Source organism: Choloepus didactylus, chromosome 1 (genome assembly GCF_015220235.1).
Source record: "Choloepus didactylus isolate mChoDid1 chromosome 1, mChoDid1.pri, whole genome shotgun sequence".
In the NCBI taxonomy this organism is placed as follows: Eukaryota; Metazoa; Chordata; class Mammalia; order Pilosa; family Megalonychidae; genus Choloepus; species Choloepus didactylus.
This window is the reverse complement of record NC_051307.1, coordinates 96,997,588-97,018,959: the sequence shown is the minus strand read 5'-3', so window position 1 is coordinate 97,018,959 and position 21,372 is coordinate 96,997,588. Positions and strand designations below refer to the sequence as shown.

Below are 21,372 nucleotides of genomic sequence, written 5' to 3'. Positions count from 1 at the left end.
ACTTCATTTTATGTCCATTTGACAAAGATGGCAGTGTAAGATGCTCCAGGGCTCCATCCTCCTACACAGAAGCTTTGAACAACCAGCAAGAACTGGAAGAAACATCTTTGTCAGGGCTCCAAAAAAACAGTAAAAGACTGCTGTAACAGGGTGGGAGCTGAATCAAGAAAAAGCATTCTTAAAAGCAGTAGGGACTCATGGCACCCTGGCTGGCTCCTCCCCTACCCCTCATGGTATGGTGTGGAGTCGGCCCATGTTCCCAGTGTGGATCCCTGGTTGTAGTTCCAGAGGGAGAAGAGTGGCCATTGTGAATATGCTGAGAGCATGTCCGTGTGGCCCAATCTGTCTGGTGGTGGCCTGAAGGACTCACTGTCCCAGAACTTGCCCTCCATGTAGAAGGCAGCTCAGAGAGCTCTCCTACAGAACACTGTGGCTGAGCTGTCAAGTTGTGCCTCCTGCAGCAAGGGATTGCTGGCTGGAGGACATAAAGTGTAATGCCGAGGATTATGAGGAAACTGTTTCCTGGGGAAGATGGGATATTAGTATCTGTATAAATGTGGGAATTCCCAGGGCCACACATGCATGCCCCAGACAGGGAGGGTTAAGGGAAGGGATCAGGGAAAGGATCAGGGAAGCCCTTAGGCTGTGGCCTGGAGATGTTCTAATACAACCCATTGTATGGGTAAGCTCTGAAGGACAGCACTTGCACAGGTCAATCTGCAAAGAATGGAAAAGGTGTTTTCTTTTTTATCCTTATTTATTTATTTACTTTTTGGTTAGCTGCTGATATTCAAGGAAAATTCAGTCATAACACTAGCTGGATATAAGCTTAAGGAACAGATGCCACAAAGCCTGAATTTCAGGGATAACACATTAAAATGTCAAAATGTCTAGGTTTCAACAAAAGGTTACAAAACATACAGAGAAACAGGAAGCAATAGCTTAGGGAAAGGAGAAGATTAAAGCATTAGAAACCATCAACAAGGAGGATCAGACCTGGGAATACCAAAGACTTTTAAAAAATGCTCCCAAATATGCTTAAAGAGCTAAAGGAAAACATAGACAAAGCACCCTGGGGCAAAGGATTATGGGCTTTAAGACCTATCATAGAGCACCCAGGAGGAAGGTATGTCTATTTCATAGTGAGTAAAGAAGACTTTCAGATTCCTGTAAATGGGAGGAATTCCTAAGGTCTAAAGCCCAGGAAAAGATGCAGGCTCAGAAAAGAGAGGGCTTCTATAGTTCACTTTTGCCTGAGGCTGATATTCTTCATTGGAGGGCTAAATTCTGAAGGAGAGCACCAGCCAACACAGAACTAATTTGTAAAGAGTGTAAAAGGTGCTTTCTGCATTGGTTTGTTTATTTTTGTAAACTCCTTGCACTCAGTGAAATCTGTCATATCACTATCTGGATACAAACCTAGGGAACAGACAGCTCAGGGCTAATCCTAGTTAACACATTAAAATATTAAAATGTACAGTGTGTAACAAAAATTACAGGACAAAGAAACAGGAAACCTAAACAAATAGAAAAGATAAAAATTTGACAATCATCAACAAAAAAGACTAGACATTAAGACATACCAGAAAAGACTTTTAAAAAATGATCCTCAAGGGGACTCAGGCAAGATGGCGGCATAGAGAGGAGTGGAAGTTAAGTAGTCCCCCTGGAACAACTACAAAAAACCAGAAACAACTAGTAAATAATCCAGAATAACTGCGGGGGGACAAATGAGACCATCCACTCATCATACACCAACCTGAATTGGGAGGAATGCCCGAGAACACAGCATAAAATCTGTAAGTAAAACCTGCGGAACCAAGTCATGAAACCCCCTCCCCCATAGCCCGAGCTGCAAAGCCTTGTGGTGCCAGAGAGAAGCTCTCTCCCAGCAAGTGAATACAGCTCAGCTGAGCTCCAACTGGGGTTTTAAGTAGCGAGTGAGAACTGCTCACTACAGGTACGCAGCCCCCAAAAAACAGAGGCTTTGGGTGACGACTGACCTTGGAGAGCCGGAGGGTGGCCTTGGACTGGGTCTGAAGGGGACTATCTGTTTCTTTTTTGGCTCAGTGGAGAAAGCCCCAGTCGTTTTCAGTTTCCAGGGCTGTGACTTGGGGAAGGGTGGAGACAGCACAAGCAGAGAGTGAGACCATTGAAATGCTAATGACCTCCACCTGGGGGCTCTGTCTTCTCTAGGAGGAAAGGGGTGGGGCCCTTTCCATTCAGAACCAGACCCCAGAGCCTGGGGGAACACGGCCATACCTCCTCACACCAGTCAAGAATTATAGGCTAACAGGCGTCACCTGCTGGGCAAAAAAGCACAGTGACCTGAGGCATCAAAGGGTGGAGCAATTTTCTAAGACACACCCGCAGGGAAACCAGATACTGAATATTTCTTCCCTCTGGGACCTGAGCCTGTTCTGGTCTGGGAAAACCTGATTTGGATAACCAAGGAAACCATGCCTAGACAACAGAAAATTACAACCTACACTAAGAAAAACAAAGTTATGGCCCAGTCAAAGGAACAAACATACACATCAACTGAGATACAGGAATTTAAACAACTAATGCTAAATCAATTCAAAAAGTTTAGAGAAGATATTGCAAAAGAGATAGAGGCTGTAAAGGAAGCACTCGTCATGTATACGGCAGAAATCAAAAGTTTAAAAAAACAACTAGTAGAATCTATGGAAATGAAAGGCACAACACAAGAGATGAAAGACACAATGGAAACATACAACAGCAGATCTCAAGAGGCAGAAGAAAACACTCAGGAACTGGAGAACAAAACACCTGAAAGCCTACACGCAAAGGAGCAGATGGAGAAAAGAATGAAAAAATATGAGCAACGTCTCCGGGAACTCAAGGATGAAACAAAGTACAATAATGTACGTATCATTGGTGTCCCAGAAGGAGAAGAGAAGGGAAAGGGGGCAGAAGCAATAATAAAGGAAATAATTAATGAAAATTTCCCATCTCTTATGAAAGACATAAAATTACAGATCCAAGAAGTGCAGCATACTCCAAACAGAAGAGATCTGACTAGGCCTACGCCAAGACTTAATAATCAGATTATCAAATGTCAAAGACAAAGAGAGAATCCTGAAAGCAGCAAGAGAAAAGCGATCCATTACATATAAAGGAAGCTTAATAAGACTATGTGCGGATCTCTTAGCAGAAACCATGGAGGCAAGAAGGAAGTGGTGTGATATATTTAAGATACTGAAAGAGAAAAACCACCAACCAAGAATCCTGTATCCAGCAAAGCTGTCCTTCAAATATGAGGAAGAGCTCAAAATATTTTCTGACAAACAGACAATGAGAGACTTTGTGAACAAGACACCTGTCCTACAGGAAATACTAAAGGGAGCACTACAGGGTGATAGAAGACAGGAGTGCGTGGTTTGGAACACAATTTTGGGAGATGGTAGCACAACAATGTAAGTACACTGAACAAAGGTAACTATGAATACGGTTGAGAGAGGAAGGTGGGGAGCATGTGAGACACCACAAGAAAGGAGGAAAGATAACGACTGGGACTGTGTAACTTGGTGAAATCTAGAGTATTCAACAATTGTGATAAAATGTACAAATATGTTCTTTTACAAGGGAGAACAAGCAAATGTCAACCTTGCAAGGTGTTAAAAATGGGGAGGCATTGGGGGAGGGATGCAATCAGCATAGACTAGAGACTATAACTAATAGAGTCATTGTATTATGCTTCCTTTAATGTAACAAAGGTGATATACCAAGGTGAATGCAGATAACAGGGGGGGATAGGGGAGGCATGTTAGACACTTGACATTGGTGGTATTGTCTGATTCTTTATTCTACTTTGATTTAAGATTATTTTTCCTTTTGCTGCTTCCTAGCTGTCATTTTTTTCCCCTCTTTCTTTTGCCTCTCTACCTTCTTTGACTCTCCCTCCTGCCTTGTGGAAGAAATGTAGATGCTCTTATATAGATAGTGGTGAAGGTGGTGAATACATAAATGTATGACCATGCAGAAAACCATCGATTATTTACTTGGGATGGAATGTATGGTGAGTGAACAAAACCATATTAAAAAAAATGGGTTGATGACAAAACCTTGAGGGCAATATACTGAGTGAAATAAGCCAGACACATTAGGACAATTATTGCAAGGTCTCACTGATAGGAACTAATTATAATATGTAAACTCACAGATATGAAATATATGGTATCAAGATATAGTACAAGGCTTAAGAATGGGGAGTGGTTGCTTAGTATGAGCAGAATGTTCAATTAGGATGAACTTAAATGTTTGGAAATGAACAGGGTTGTTGGTAGCAGGATGTAAGAATAACTAGCAGCACCGAATGGTGTGTGAATGAGTCATATATGTCACCAGAAGGAAAGTTGGAGATCAAAAGATGGGAATGTATAAAACTGAATCCTATGGTGGGCAATGTCCATGATCAACTGTACAAATACTAGAAATCGCTTCCATGAACCAGAACAAATGTATGATAATACAATTAGAAGTTAATAATAGAGGGGCATATAGGGAAGAACTATATACTTTTTACAAACTATATACTACAGTTAGTAGTATTTCAACATTTTTTCATAAACAGTAACAAATGTAATATATCAATACTAGGAGTCAATAATTGAGGGGGGTTGGTTAGGGATAGGGGAGGATTAGAGTTTCCTTTTCTTTTTTTCTTTTTTCATCTTTCACTTTATTTCTTGTCTGGAGTAATGAAAAGTTTCTAACAATTGAACAAAAATTAAGTGTGATGGATGCACAGCTGTATGAGGGTACCCAGGGGCAAGTGATTGTACACTTTGGATCTTTTGATAATTGTATGGTATCTGAACAATCTCAATAAAAATGAAAAAAAAATGGTCCTCAAAATGCTAGATAAAGGAAAATACAGAGAAAGAACTAAAGGATAGTAGGAAAATAATGGATAAATAATATGAGAATCTCAAGAAAGAGACATGTTTAAAAGGAACTAAACAAAAACACTGGCATTGAATACCACAATAACTGAAATGAAAAATTTCCTTAGAAGTTTTCAAAAGCAGATTGGAGCTGGCAGAAGAAAAAATAAGTGAACTTGAAAGACAAGACATTTGTAATGATTTAGGCTGAGAAGCAGAAAGAACAAAAGAATGAATAAAAGTGGAACAGAGCCCAAAAGACCTGTGGGACACCATCAAGTATACTAACACATGCAGGAGAAAAAACAGAGAAAGGGGCAGAAGGAATACTCAAAGAAGTAAAGGCAGAAAGCTTCCCAAATTTAATGAAAGAGATGAATATATACATTCAAGAAGCCCAGTGAAGCCCAAACAGGATAAACTCAAAGAGAACAATGCCCAGACACATAGTAAAGGAAAATACTAAGGCAAAGGAGAGAGCTCTGAAAGCTGCAAAAGGAAAACATGCTATATACAAGGTGTTCTGGTTTGCTAATGCTGCCATTATGCAAAATACCAGAAATGGGTTGGCTTTTATAAAGGGGATTTATTTGGTTACAAAGTTACAGTCTTAAGGCCATAAAGTGTCCAAGGTGAGGCATTAGCCATCAGGTACTTTCACTAGAGGATGGCGAATTGTGTCTCGAAAACCTCTGTTAGCTGGGAAGGCATGTCGCTGGTGTCTGCTCCAGAGTTCTGGTTTTAAAAGGGCTTTCTCCCAGAACGTTCCTCTCTAGACTGCAGCAAGTGTCTGGGCCCACCTGGCTCTTTTAAAGTACTTCAGTAAATCAATCAAGACCCACCCTGAGTGGGTGGGGCCACATCTCCATGGAAATTATCCAATCAAAGGTCTGGCCCACAGTTGATTGAATCACATCTCCATGGAGACACTCAATCAATAGGGTCCAACCTAATGAACACTAATATGTCTGCCCCCACAAGACTGCATTAAAGAACATGACATTTTGGGGGCCATAATACACTCAAACCAGCACACAAGGGAACCCCACTAAGATTAAATGCCAATTTCTAATAAGAAGGCAAGAAGGCAGTGGGACTCAAGATTTAAAGGGATGAAAGAAAACAATTATGAATGAGGAACTTTATATTCAGTGAGATTTTTCAAAAGTGAGGGAGAGATTATGACATTCCCAGTTAGGGCTACTTGAGAAAGACCTGGAAACTCTCGGGCCACCTGGGCAAGGGCCACAGTGGCAGCAGCAAGCACTGGAAGCACCCAGGGGGCCAGGGTAATGCTGGTGGCATGCATCACCACGGGATCAACTTCAACAAATATCACCCAGGTTACTTTGGGAAGGTAGGTATGAGACATTATCACATGAAGAGGAACAAGGATTGTGGGAAGATGGTGGAGTAGGAGGCTTTAAGATTCAGTCCCTCCATCGGAACAACTATTAAAGAGGCAGGAACTGCCTGAAATAACTATTTTGAACCCCCAGAGGACAGGAGAAGACTGTACCACATCCAGGGAAGAGCTGGAGGAAGAGGCTGGTAAACTATGGTAAAGACCAGTAAATTGCTCTCTCTGCATGGTGGTTACTGGCACCCATCCTCCATCTCATGGTAGGCTACCATGGGGTCCAGCCCTGGCAAGCTTGCTGGTGAAAGAAAGGGACATCAGAATCCTCTTACCCAGGACCAGGGGTAGGCATGGCCAATTTGTTGATCATGGCTTTTGCTAGTGACTTTGGATCACTAGGGGCCCAGCTCTGTTCCAACCTGCCCTGGACAAGGGTGGTAGCAGGGGAGGCTTAGAGATGCTGTGCTTCCTCAGGGTTGTGGGGGACAGTAAGTTGAAGGGCTGCATTTGCTGGGCAGGCCAAGATAGATCAGCTTTGGGAAGCCCTTCCTGATTCCCTCCCCAGGGCACTTTGGAGCTGGTCTATGCCCCCTTTGTGGATCCCTGGCCTTGTTTTGAGTGACAAAGGTCAACTTGGGAAACTCCTCTCTGGCATGTCCCTGTTCTCAGAATTTGCCCTCCAAGCAAAAGCAGCTTGAGACAAAAAAGGAGTGTAAGAAACTATAAAGGTGGACAGTCTATGGCAAAGGCTGGCCAGCTTTAAACCCGGGGGAGAGGGAGCATTCAAACTCCTGTAAACAGGGGAACTCCAAAACAACTAACAAGCCCGGGAGAAGACAGGCCCATAAAAGAAAGGGAGGACCCTGCATTCACCTTGGGCAGACCTTCCTGATAAAAGAGCTGAAGCTCAAAAAAATCTCTGTCTTATCACCAGCTGGTTACAAAATCAAGAAACAGATATCTCAGGGAGTAAGTCCCAGAGTTAACATTTTAGAATATTAAAATGTGCACTGTGCAACAAAAGAGCACAAGACAAACAAAGAAACAGGAAATGATGGTCCATCCAAAGGAAGAGGAAAAAAATCCAGAAAACATCAATGAATAAACCAGAATGTGGACAAACCAAACACTTTTTAAAAAATGATCTTTAAAATGCTCAAAGAGATGAAGGAAAACATGGAGAAAGAACTAAAGGGTATTAGGAAAACAATGAATGAGCAATATGAGCATCTCAGTAAAATGACAGAAATTTTGAAAAGGAACCAAACAGAACTACTAGAGTTGAAGACTACAACAACAGAAGTGAAAAATGAAAAAAGGAGGGATTAAAGAGCAGATTGCAGCCGGCAGAAGAAAGAATCAGCAATCTGGAAGATTAGGCAATCAAAATGAGTCATGCTGAGGAGCAGAAAGAAAAAAGAATTATAAAAAGCAAAAGTAGCCTAAGACACCTCTGGAGCACCATCAAGCATACCAATATATGCATTATGGGAGACCTAGAAGAAGAAGAAAGAGAGAAAAGGGCAGAAGGAATAGTCAACGAACTAATGACAGAAAACTTCCCAAACTTATTAAAAGATGTGAATATGCACATCCAAGAAGCATAAAGAACACCAAACAGGATGATGGAAAGAAAAACACACCCCTTCATATATTGATCACACTATCAAATGCAAATGATCAGGAGAGAGTTCTGAAAGCTTCAAGAGAAAAGCAATATGTTACGTATAAGGGAGACCCAATTAGAATGAGTGCCAATTTCTCATCAGAAACCACAGAGGCAAGAAAGCAGTGGGGTGACATAGTTAGAGTCCTGAAAGAAAACGATTGTCAAATAAGAGTTTTATATCTACCAACTTTCTTTCAAAAATGAGGGAGCGATAAGACGTTCCCAGGTAAACAAAAGCTGAGGGAGTTCATCACAACTAGACCTGCCCTATAAGCAATGCTAACAGGAGTTCTTCAGACTGAAAGGGAAGGATGCTATACAGTTGTTCAAAGAGGAATAAAGAAATAAAGATGTACAGTAAAGGTAACTATTTGGGCAATTATAAATGCCAGTATTACTGTATTGTATTGTTTGTACGTAACTCCACTTCTTACTTCCTACAGGTGTTAAACTGCAAATGCATAAAATGTGATGACAGATCCGTGGTTTTGGACATACAATGTATAAAGATATAAGTGGTAACAAGTACACCAAAAGGTGGGGGCTTGGAGGGATATAGGACAGTATATGTATATAGGAAAGTATACTTATATCTTGACTTCAATAAGTCAAGATGGTAACAAACCAAATACAATTGTTGTATATTTAGGATGTTAAATTTTAACCTATGGTAACCACAAAGAAAATATATGAAAACTGTATCCAGACAGAAAAGAGAAGGCACTCAATATGGTACAACACAAAAAAATTAAATAAATATAAAAGTAAGCATTAATAGAAGAATTGGGGGACAAAAAAGGTATAAGACTTACAAAGGCTAAAAAGCAATATGGTAGAAGGATGTAGTGACTTTACATGAAAATGGATTAAACTCTCCAGTAAAAAGGCAGGGATTGGCAGAATGGATAAAAAGGCATGACCAAACTATAAACTGTCTTTAAGAGACTCACCTTAAAGTCAAGGATACAAGTAGGTTAAAAGTGAAAGGATGGGAAAAAATATACCTTAAGTCAAAAACAGTTACAAGGGATAAAGATGGTCATTATATTCTGATAAAGGGGTGAATCCAACAAGAAGATGTAACAATTATAAATATATCTGCACCGAATAGCAGAGCCGCAAAATATATGAAGCAAATACTGACAGATTTGAAGGGAGAAATTGATGGTTTTATATTAATAATAGAGGATTTTAATACACCACTTAAAATAATGGATAGAACATCTAGTCAGAATGTCAGTAAGGAAATACAAGACTTGAACAATGGTCTAAACCAAGTAGACCTAACAGACATACATAGAACACATCATCCAACAACAGAATACACATTCTTCTCTAGTGCACATGGATCATTTTCCAGGATAGACCTTATATTAGGCCACAAAACAAGTCTCAATAATTAAAAAAAAATTGAAATCATACAGTGTATCATCTCCAGCCACAACAGAATGAAGCTAGGAATCAATAACAAAGAGCTAGAAAATTCACAGATATGTAGCAATTAAACTCTTAAACAACAAATGGGTCAGAGAAGAAATCAAAAGGGAAATTAGGAAATATCTTGAGGTGAATGAAAATGAAAATATAACATACCAAAAGACAAGAAATCACAAGGGAAATTAGGAAATGTCTTGAGGTGAATGAAAATGAAAATATAACATACCAAAAATTATGGGATGCAGCAAAAGCAATGCTGAGAGGGAAATTTATAGCTCTAATGCTTACATTAAAAAAGAAGAAAGATCTCAAATCAGAGACCTAACCACACAAATGGAGAAGCTATAAAAAGATCAAACTAAACCTAAAGTGAGCAGAAGGAAGGAAATGACAAAGATTAAAGCAGAGATCAGTGAAATAGAAAAGAAAAAACAAAATAGAGAGAGAATCAATGAAACCAAATGTTAGTTCTTAGAAAAGATCAATAAAATTAACAAACCTTTAGCTAGACTGATGAAAAAAAAAAAGTGGGCATAAATAACGAATATTGGGAAGAAAAGGGGGGAGGCACTACTACCAACCCCACAGAAATAAAAAAAGGATTATAAGAGGATACTATGAACAACTGTATCTAATTTGCCAACAAATTAGAAAACCTAGATGACATATACAAACTCCTAGAAACACACAAACTACCTAAACAGACTAAGGAAGAAACAGACAAATAATAAGTAAAGATACTGAACCAATAATCAAAAATCTCCCAACACAGAAAAGTCCAGGACCAGATCTTTACCAAATATTTCAAGAATTAACATCAATCTCCATCAAATGTCTCCAAAAAATTGAAGAGGAGGGAACACTTCTTATCTCATCCTATGAGGCTATATCATCCTAATACCAAAACTAGATAAAGATACCATTAGAAAAAAATTACAGACTAATATCCCTTATGAATATAGATGCAAAAATCCTCAACAAAATACTAGCAAACAGAATTCAACAGCACATTAAAAGAATTATACACCGTGATCAAGTGGGATTTATCCCAGGTATACAATGTGATTTAGCCTAAGAAAACCAATTAATGTATTACACTATTAATGAAGGAAAAAACAAACAAACACATGATCATCTCAATTGACACAGAAAGGACATCTGACAAAACCCAGCACCCCTCTATTCACTTAGAATAGTATGAATAAAGAAAACTTCCTGAACCCAATAAAGGGCATATATGAAATTCTACCACTAACATCATATGCAATAGGGAAAGATTGAAGGCTTTCTCTCTAAGATCAGGAACAAGACAAGGATGCCCACCATCACCACTGTTATTCAACATTGTACTGGAAGTTTTAGCCAGAGCAATTAGGCAAGAAAAAGAAGTGAAAGATATCTGAACTGGAAAGGAAGAAGTAAAACTTTCCCTGTTGGCAGATGACATGATCCTATATATATAGAAAATCCTGAAAAATCCTCAACAAAGCTCCTAGAGCTACATAAGTGAATTCAGCAAAATGGCAGGTAGAAGATAGACACACAAAAACTCAGTAGTGTTTCCATGCAAGAGCAATGAATAATCTGAAGAAGAAATCAAGAAAAATATTCCATTTATAATAGTAAGTAAAAGAATAAAATATCTAGGAATAAATTTAACCAAGGATACATGGAAAACAACAAAACATTGCTAAAAGAAATCAAGAAGTCCTGAATAAAAGGTCTTCATGGATTGGAAGACTAAATATTGTTAAGATGTAAATTCTACCCGAAGTAATTTACAGATTCAACACAATCTCAATCAAAATTCCAGTAGCCTTCTTTGCAGAAATGGAAAAGCCAATCATCAAATTTATATGGAAGGGTAATGAGACTTGAATAGTCAAAACCATTTTGAAAACGATTGAAATTGGAGGACTCACACATTTCTTGATTTTAAAACTTATTACAAAGCTACAGCAACCAAAACAGTACAGTACTGACACAAGGACAGACATTTAGATCAATGGAATCAAATTCAGAGTTCAGAAATAAGCCTTCCACCTACAGCCAATTGAATTTTTGACAAGGATGCCAAGTACACTCAATGGGGGAAGAATAGTCTCTTTGACAACTGGTGCTGGGAAAACTGGATATCCATATATAAGAGAATGAAGGCGGATCTTTCCCTCTCACCATATGCAAAAATTAACTCAAAATTGATCAAAGACCATCAAAACTATAAACCTCCTAGGAGAAAACATAGGGAAACATCTTCAGGACCTTGTATGAGATACTGGTTTCTCAGACTTTACACCAAAAGCACAAGTTACAAGAAAAAATAGATAAGTGGGACTTCATTATGAAAGCAAAAAAACTTATAGAATTGAGAAAATACTTACAAACCACATATCTGATAAGGGTTTGATATCCACAATATATAAAGAAATTCTATAACTCAACAACAAAAAGACAACCCAATTGAAAAATGAATAAAAACTTAGATATTTCTCCAAAGAAGATATACAAATGGCCAAAAAGCACATGAAAGATGCTCAACATCATTAGCCATTAGAGAAATGCAAATCAAACGCACAATGAGATACCATTTCACACTCATAAGAATGGAGAGGATGTGGAGAAATAGGAACATGTGTTCATTGTTAGTGAGAATGTAAAATGGTGCAGCCACCACAGAAATACTTTGACACTTCTTCAGAAAGTTAAGTATAGAATTACTGTATGATTTGGCAATCCCACTTCTAGATATATATATACAAAAGAATTAAAAGCAGGGACCTCAACAGATATTTGCACTCGATGCTCATAGAGGCATTATTCACAACTGCCAAAAGATAGAAACAACCCAAGTGTCCATCAACAGATAAATAAATAAAATGTGGGGTGTGTGTGTGTGTGTGTGTGTGTGCGTGTGTGTATATATATAATGGAATATTATTCAGCCATAGAAAGGAATGAAGTTCTGATGCATGCAACAACATGGATGAAATTTAAAGACATCATGGTAAGTGAAATAGGCAGCCATACACAAAAGGACAAATATTTTATGATCACACTGAATAAGCAAATTCATAGAGTAAGAAACTAGAATAGGTTACTTGGGGCCCTGATTAGGGTATGGAATGTGGAGTTAATGCTTAATTGGTATAGTTTCTTTTGGGATGATAGAAAAGTTTTAGTAATGGATGGTGATGATGGTAGTGTAATTAACAGCACCAAATTATATATTTGAATGTAGCTAAATGGGGAATGTTTAGGTTATATATATGCTACCGGAATAAAAGTTTTAAACCATAGGACTGTAGAACACAGTAAAGCCTAATGTCAAATATGGGCTACAGTTAATAGTATAATTATAATAATATTGTGTCCTCAATTGTAACAAAGGTGCCACACTAACGCAATATGTTAATAATAGGGAAACTGTTTGTGAGGAGGGTTATATGAGAACTCGGGATCTTCTGTATGATTTTTCTATAAACCTACAACTTCTCTAATAAATTTTTAAAAATCTTTATTTCAAGCTTTTTTTTAATTATAGAATTTTCAGTTACAAAAGAAAAATAATAATATAATGAACATCCATGGACTTACCCTGTTTTATTTGATCTAGCTCCCTAATTTTTTTATTTGCTGAGGTATTTTAAAGTAAATCATTTCATCTGTAAATATATCTCACAGATAAGGACTTAAAAACAAAATTCTAAGCACAATGCCATTTTTATATCTAACAAAATTAAAGATAATTCCTTAGTACTCATCTTTTAATGACATCCTGCTGGGAGGAATTTAAACTAAAACAAACAAACAAACAAACAAAAACACCAGACTAGTTGTAGGAGACAAAAAATTACTAAAAATCAGAGTCCCACACATACTGCAAAAGACAGGAATATAAATGGCACAAAGTGGGGACTCAAAAGGCTAAATAACTTTTTAAAATGTAATTGCGATAAGAAATATTAAAGAGAAAAAATGCCAACCTACACCTTTCTTTAGAAAATACCAATGCTTATATTCATACAGAATATAAATGATAATTTGTGGTTACCATAGTCAATGAGTGTTTTGTTTGCTTGTTAAAACAAAAAAGTCATTAACTGCAACGTATATCCTGAATTGTATCCTGGAACAGAAAAAGAACATTAGTAGAAAAACTGGTGAAATCTAAATAAGGTCTGTAGTTAGTTAACGGTAATGTACCAATGCTCATTTCTTAGTTTTGGCAAATGTAATCATTGTTACACACGTTATGGAACACTGCATGGACACAGAAATTCACTCTAAGATTTTGCAACTTATCTGTAAGTCTAAAATTAATTCCAAAATAAAAATGTATTCAAAGCTAGCTGGCTGGCTGGCTTGGTGGATGGATGGATAGACAGACAGACAGACAGACAGACAAAGTAAATAGCTTGGAGCCCTCCTATTAGATTCAAACAAAATCATGAAACTTCCTTTTCAAATCTTCAGTGTCACAGGCAGTTTCAAATTTGGAAAGAGTGCCCTCTGGTGGACTTAATAGTTAAGATTTCTTTTTTAAGTTATTTTAGACCAATGAGGATAATGTGCTTAAGAAATACAATTAACCTAAATCTTTGTAACTGAGGTCTTCTCACGTGCTACCCTCCACACAAACACACATGCACAAAACAAAACACCCCCCAAAACAACAAAAAAACGCTTCAAGTAAAAGTAAATAATATTTTATAGTGTTTTCACCTCATTTCAAAAAATACTGATTGTAGAAAAATTTTCTATTAAGCAAAATAAAGATCTCCCATAATTCTACCCCCAAATGAGAACCTCTATAAACAGTTATTGAATAGCTCTTTTAACATAAAACGAGCATTTTCCTACATCCTCAAATGGTCTTCAGGAACATAATTCCATCAATCCTGTGAACCGTATTTTAAGTCACTTCATTTCTGAAAGGAGCTTTTTCATGCTTGTGAAATTGAGAAATATCTGGTAGCTGCTGTCTACAGGACATGTGATAACTCCTCCTTCGTTCCTGAAGAATGTGGGATATGCCTTAGTCAGAGAAAACAGGGTCACTTTCTAGGTGTAAATTTAGGCTCTGGGAGCTGGATGGGCCTCAGACACCATTTTGTCCACCCCCTTCCTCTTATTTAGGGGAGAAGAGGACCTTCTCCAAGCTTAGGACCGAGCATAAAGTTTAAGGACTGGCCAGATACACACCAGTTTCAGTTCTCCCTGATTTCATTAGACTTCCTTTCGACCTGGTGCCTCACAGACTAAAAAGTTACACCATCTGCTTTCAAACTCTCATCCTTTCCATTTCTTACTTCTTTCTCTTCCTCTTCTTTTTTTTAACCCATACAACATTACTCAATTAACCAATTATGTAGCACTTATCCTGGGAGCAAGCACTGTTTCACCTCCCCAAGCTTTATTTCCTTATCTCTAACTGCCCTAAACTCCCTGCACTGCTCCCTAGGCTGCTGGGTGGGGGAGAGGTGAGATGGGAAAATGCTTGCTAGACCATGCAGTGCTATATGCTAGACAAAACCTTTTGCAGTGAAGTTTTCCACCCATTATGATGCTCTGGTTGGGTTAGCCACTCAAACCTCTCTCCACTCAGGGCTGAATTGGATCAGTAGGAAAGAAAAGTTCTGACCCATGGCAGGTGGCGCCAGCTCCCTGGGACATAACAGATCTGGGGAGAGCAAAACCCATGTCCTGAACTTGATTTCTGCCATTTGGAGCCTAGGAAAAGGCTCTGGCTTCTTTCTTCATACTTACATGTACTTTCTTCTAAAATTAGTAATTTTACAGTCTATAGATACATATGTGTGTGTGTGTATATATATATATACACATATATATACCCATACACACACACACACACACACACACTTCTTTTTTCCTTAAAAGAATGATTTGGCTTTATAATGGCAAGTGTCCAAGGGAGTCTGCCCTGGTCTGCTGGTGCAGGAAGCTGGGCTTGGACAGGGAACCAGCAGTCTTGGTTATCAGGAGCCTCAGCCACAGAGTAGCAGGGACACGTGGGTTTGGACTGTTCTCTTCAGAGAGAGTATTCTGGTGTTTGGCTCTTGCTGTCATCAACCCCCCACTCACACACACGCACATGCACAAGCACACATGCATGTGCACACACACACACAAACACAACTGCACCAGCTCCAGTGACAGTCACTCTGCAACTTGCAGACTTTGTGCCAATTACAGAAATGGTCTCCTTGCAGAATTCTTATAAAGTGTCTTATCCTAGGACAATGCCACTGCTGGAATGCCAGAAGGAAAAAAATGACTAAACACTTTTTTGTCACAAAGCTGGACTCAATCTTTTCTTGACCCTCAGAGGCTTAAAAAAAAAAAAGGAAACTTTTAAAGGCACAGGAGCAGCATTCTTCAGGCCTTTCACAAAGCAAGTTTTTGGTCCTCTGCCAGTTTTCCAAGTCTCTCCCTGCACACATACCTGCCTCCCATTAGGTAAAAACGAGGTCCTTTTAGCAGTTTCACTACTAGGGGCAAGTCAACCCTGCACTCATTAGACGCTGTGCTGCCTGCCCCTGGAGAGTGAGAAGGTCATGCCTGAAAGCCTTGCTCCCTCTGGGCCTCGGCAGCCCCACCTGTATGCTGCAGGCATGAGCTCAGTAAGCTTTACTCAACATCTGGTCAGCATGCCCTTGGATGGCTCAGCTGGAGTGGGGATGACCTTGTGTCAAGTGAGCGAGAGAATGAATGGATCCACAGTCTGTGGCACATGCCTTGGCACTTACGGAGATGGCCAGAAAAGCAAAGTGGCCTCTACAGGGTGCAGGGTCACACTGAGGCTGGCCCAACATTCACCCGGTCCAGCTAGTTGACACTTGAAAAACGGTGAAAATAATCCAAGTCCTCCCTGCACCTGAGCTCCCATGGCCTCATCTGCCTCTGTCCTCAATCCTTTTGTAAAATGGAAATAATGGATAATAGACCTTGTTTTAATTTCCTGGACTGCTCAAGCAAATACCGGGAGATGGTCCGGTTTAAACAATGGGAATTTATTTGCTCACAGTTTTGAGGCTAAGAGAAAGCCTAAATCAAGGCCTCATCGAGGACATGCTTTCTCCCCAAAGACTGTGGGGTTCTGGGGCTGGCTGCTGGTGATCCTTGGTCGTTAGCTTGTCACATCACAAGGCACATGGTGGCATCTCATGGTCCCTCCCTGCTCTTCCAAGTTCCATTAATGTTCAGCTTCTAGCTGCTCCCTCTGTGGCTTTCTCTCTCTCTGTGTCTGAATTTCATCCTGCTTATAAAGGACTCCAGTAATAGGATTAAGACCCATCCTGATTGAGGTGGGCCACACCTTAACTGAAGTAACTCATCAAAAGGTCCTACTTACAATGGGTTCACACTCACAGGAATGGATTAAGTTTAAGAACAGGTTTCTCTGTTTCTCTAGGGTACATACAGCTCAAACCACCACAGACCCCATCCTGCACACCTTCCAAGGCAGTGGAGTGCAGTGGTTAGCAACAGAGATTTCAGAGCCAGACAGAGCTGGGTTTGATTCCCACTTATGATGATGATATTGATGATGTTTTCTTGGAACATATTACTTAAACTCACTGAGACTCAGCCCCTGCTTCTAAAAAACAAAATTAACAATAATACCGACCTCAGAGCTGTTAAGGGTTAAAGATAAAACAGGCTTGCAAAGTACAGCACATACCATGCCTGGCACATGACTGCACCTAGTCATTATTTAGCATTGAGTTCTGTTCTTTTATTAATGGATTGAAACATACTCTTTGAACTAGAGTGCTGTGGACACAATGTATTATTGAGACACTCTTTATTTCTCCACCTTCCTGGTACATCCCAAGAAGTAGGAATTCAAGGCAGTCAATACTTGGGGGGAGGGGAGGGGTAGGGGTACAGTGAGAAATCCCCCAAGAACATGGACATACAACCACTCTGTGAGAGTTAAGAAATCATAAAGAGCCACCAAAGAGGTAAGACATCCCCTTGAAGACCAAGAGGGGTTCCAGGCCCACAGGCCTTGATGGTGGGCAGCTGGAAAGCATTTACTTATTGACCAAAGCAATCAAACAGAAACACAAACAGCGGGGCTGTGGTTGAGGAGCCCACTCAGCGGAGTCCAGGGGAAGGGGACAAGGCAGGCACAGCCCTAGAGGGGGACAGATGCCCTGGGTGGTCTGAGCATAAAGCCACGAAACACTTGATTTGCTCAGCCTTGGGAGCAAGAGAATTCACTAACCAGAGAAGGTGACTCTCTAGGGCCCCGCAGAGCATCCCGCCACATGCTCCGGTTTCTTTAGAGCATGGTCTGGTGGAGTTGGGTGGAGGATGAGAATCCCTACAGTGACCAGCTTGCCTTGTAACTACCACCTTATGAGGTGGTTGGAGCCCAGCCATCTATCGTTACACCCCTTTCTTTCAAATTTCTATCCTCACAAAATGTATGCTGAACGAATGACTTAGCCAGGGGAAGGCAGCGGTATCCTAGCCTGCCGAAAGACATCTCCTCCTGCTTCCTCAGGCACAAATGAACTAGTGTCTTTAAGGAATACCACTTTGAAAAACAGGAGCGTTTCAACCTTACCACCCAGAGGCAGACATTGGTTGGGAGGCTTGCAGGTTAATTTTCTTCTTGACATTTTCTACATTTTCCAAATTTTCTACAAAGAATATGTATGACTTTAAAGAACAGGAAATACAGATTACCAGAAGTTCCAGTGGATCACATACCTGAAAAGTCTCCTGCTCTTTTATTAAACAAGCTATACTGTGGAGATTTACAATCCTGTTTGCCTTGATAGTGTATATATTTCATTAAATTTTAAATTATCTCTGTAAAGAAACTTAGTAAGTGTCATTTGCAATGTATGTATGTTTTGGGGAGTGAAGAGGTCTCTGTTAGGGGACGAGTGGAGGGGAGATGATGAGAAGGGTCGGGCTGGGACAGCTGAGCTTCTAAAATACATTCCTTTTAACTGGAGGAAAAGCATTCATTTCCATGTGCCTTATTTAAGAGTGTGACCTTGTCCCCTTGGAATTTCCATATTTAAAAAAAAAGATTTCTAAAAAAATGGATAATAGGGTAGGGAAAGAACAAGGACCGCAAAACAAAGGAATGGCCCAGACCAGCTACCAAGTTCCACATATTTCAAGTTCACTGTCCAAGCCTTACCTTGACTGACAGTGGGCGGTAAAAATAGCCCTTGTTTCCGCAGAGTGAATGCCGCCGCCTCTGTCTCCAGTCCCTCCCTGACTCACCAACTTAACTGACCCTTGTCCACACTGAAAGTGCTTTGCTGGCAAGCTCATTCATTTCCCCTTTAGCCCTAGATCTCTGCCAGGACTCCTGACTCCAGGCTGCCAAGCCATGGGCATTGGGTGTCCAACAAATTCTGTGACGGGATCTGAGAAACATACCACAGGAGACTGACACAGATGGCCAGGACACATGGGACAGACCCCAAACGGTCCTCAGTCTGGTGCAGGCCTCCTAACTCAGAGCATAGCTCTCAGTGACCAGCTGTGCCCCAAGATCTAGAGAGAGAGAAAGACCCTTCTCCTAAAAGCTCACGCTCAGCCAGGTGGGGGCCACCAGACTAAATGGTAAACAACAGAAGTTGCACGAGAGGGGTAGAAGCAAAATGCTCTCGACACCCAGGGGAAGGAGCTATTGATTTTTACTTGGGGTGGCTGGGTGGGATTCCCACAGGAGGTGGCATCTGGGTAGGGTTCTGACATGTAGAAATAGGCCAGAGGGAACTCTGGAAGCAAAGGCCCAGAGGTCTGGGGACAGGAGAGCCATTCGTGGCCAGGCCAGAGTGCCCAAGTGAGGGTAAGGGAGCTGCATGCAGTGGGGGCAGGCCAGAAAGGGCCTGGAACATCACACTGAGGAGTCCCAACTTTATCCCACAAATCAATGTGCTTTCAGATTTCAGAGTCAAGAGTAAATTCAACAAATGTGGGAGACTCACTCAGGATGGCTAATTGTTTACTTTGCCAAAAAACCAAAACCAAAAACTCAACACCAACTACCACTTACTATTACCATCATTTCATAAAAGGGCCTTGCTATGGGTTGAATTGTGTCCCCCAAAAAGGCATGTTGAAGTCCTAACCCCTAGTATTCATGAATGTGACCTTCTCGGGAAATAGGGTCACTGCAGATGGAATTAGTTTAGTTAAAATGAGGTCACACCAGAGCAGGGTGAGCCCTTAAACCAAAACGACTGGAGTCCTTATAAGAGCAGGAGAGGAGAGACAGACGGACCCAGAGAGGAGAGACAGACGGACACAGAGAGAACCCGTGTGAGGATGACGATGAGGCAGAAAAGGGGGGAACATGGAGAAGCAGACTGAGTTGCGCTGCCCCAGGCCCAGGAACACCAAGGATTGCTGGTAACTGCCGGAAGCTGGGAAGAGGCAAGGAAGGAGCCTCCCCTACAGGTTTCAGAGGGAGCAGAGCCCACTGACACCTCAGACTTTGAGCCTCCAGAACTGTGAGACAATAACTTCCTGTTGTTTTAAGCCAACTAGGCTGTGGTACATTTTTACGGCAGCCTTAGGGGACCAAGTTACTTTCACACACACACAGTAGGAAGGACACACACTGGGAATGAAGGCCAGTCCTTCCACCCAAATAGAAGACAGCAGGCAAGCGTCTGTTGACACACGTGTGCCCACTGCACTGTTCTGGCCCTTCTCAGTTTTTTCCACAGGAAACTTCCTCACAGGACAGGGCTGGGAACTAGAGCTGGGGGACCAAGGGTGACAGGACAGCTCAGACCTGAGAGACCGTTCGTGGTATCTGAAATGTGATATGTTATCTTTCACAGATCCAAAAATTCAACATGAGGTGAAGTTTATAAAAGTGCCAGGCATGGTGCCCCCACAGGACCCAGCCGCACATGCGCAGGCACTTGCCGTGGGATGTGGCTGGTGTTCCTTCAGGGGTTGGGAGTGGAGGTGGCTTTTATGGTCAAATGAATTTGAGAAACACTGAGGTTTTTGAAAAGTTTACTATTAGTGCACTAATTTCTGCAGGACTTGAATGAGCAACTGATTCTTCCAGACTGGACTCTAACATGCAGTGTTTCCCAAACGAATGTGACCGCGGAAGCCTGTCCAATAGCGGCACGTTTGAGAAACCTGCCGGGCAGACTGTGGGGCCCTGCAGACGTTTGTGGGTTTGTAGCAAGCGCAGCCTCTCAGCACTGGATGGTCCTCAGTGAAGAAGGGGCTGAGCGAGGTTAGAGAACAGCAGTGAGGCCCCAAGGCGGCGCCCGGCAGTGCGGGTGCAGAGGGCGCGCCGGCCGCCTACCTCCAGGTCGGAGTTGACCGAGGAGACCTCAGAGGAGCCGCTGGAAGACACTCGGGCCCGGATAACCTGCAGCAGGGGGTACGAGGGGGGCTCCCGCAGGGGCGCGTCTCCGGTGCCCGTCTGTCCGTCGCCAGGCAGCCTGGTGGCGCTGCAGCCTGCCTGCATGGTGTGTGGGAAAGGGCGGGAGGAAGCTTTAGTTTCTTTCTTAATATTGGAATACACTTGTATACTTCAGTACTCAAAACTGCATAAGGCATAGAAGGGCGTTCAGTGCAACATCGTCCACCTCCACCCTCATCCAGTTCCCCCTCTTAGAGGCAGCCAGTCTCTTATGTACCCAGGTAAGTCGACGCACATACAAACCAGTGCATGTATATATTACCCCTATTTACATAAATGATCGACAGCTCTACAATCACTTCTGTACCTTTCTGCTTTTTCCTTTTTCACCTAAAGCTATGCCTTAGAGTGAAAAGGCAACAGATTCAACGGAAGAAAATATTTAGAAACCAAATATCTGATTAGGGTTTGATATCCATAATAAAAGAAATCCTACAACTCAACAATAAAAGACAAACAAGCCAATTTCCAAAATGGACAAAAGACATGAATAGATATTTTTCCAAAGAGGAAATACAAATGGCTAAAAAACACATGAAAAGATGCT

The 21,372-nt window shown here is 41.0% G+C and overlaps 1 protein-coding gene across 11 annotated transcripts in view; it reads right to left on the bottom strand.

Moving 5' to 3' along the window:
- Nucleotides 1-21,372, bottom strand: part of TMEM44 (transmembrane protein 44) — a 53,765-nt gene that overhangs the window by 7,951 nt on the left and 24,442 nt on the right. For 10 of the 11 annotated variants that reach the window (XM_037837990.1, XM_037837981.1, XM_037837983.1 and 7 more), the window contains one exon: nucleotides 20,706-20,864. In XM_037837990.1, coding sequence (XP_037693918.1) covers nucleotides 20,706-20,864 — 159 coding nt within the window. Of the gene's footprint in view, nucleotides 1-20,384; nucleotides 20,625-20,705; nucleotides 20,865-21,372 lie in introns of those variants that run through there. The other variant, XM_037837985.1, reaches the window with a different exon arrangement.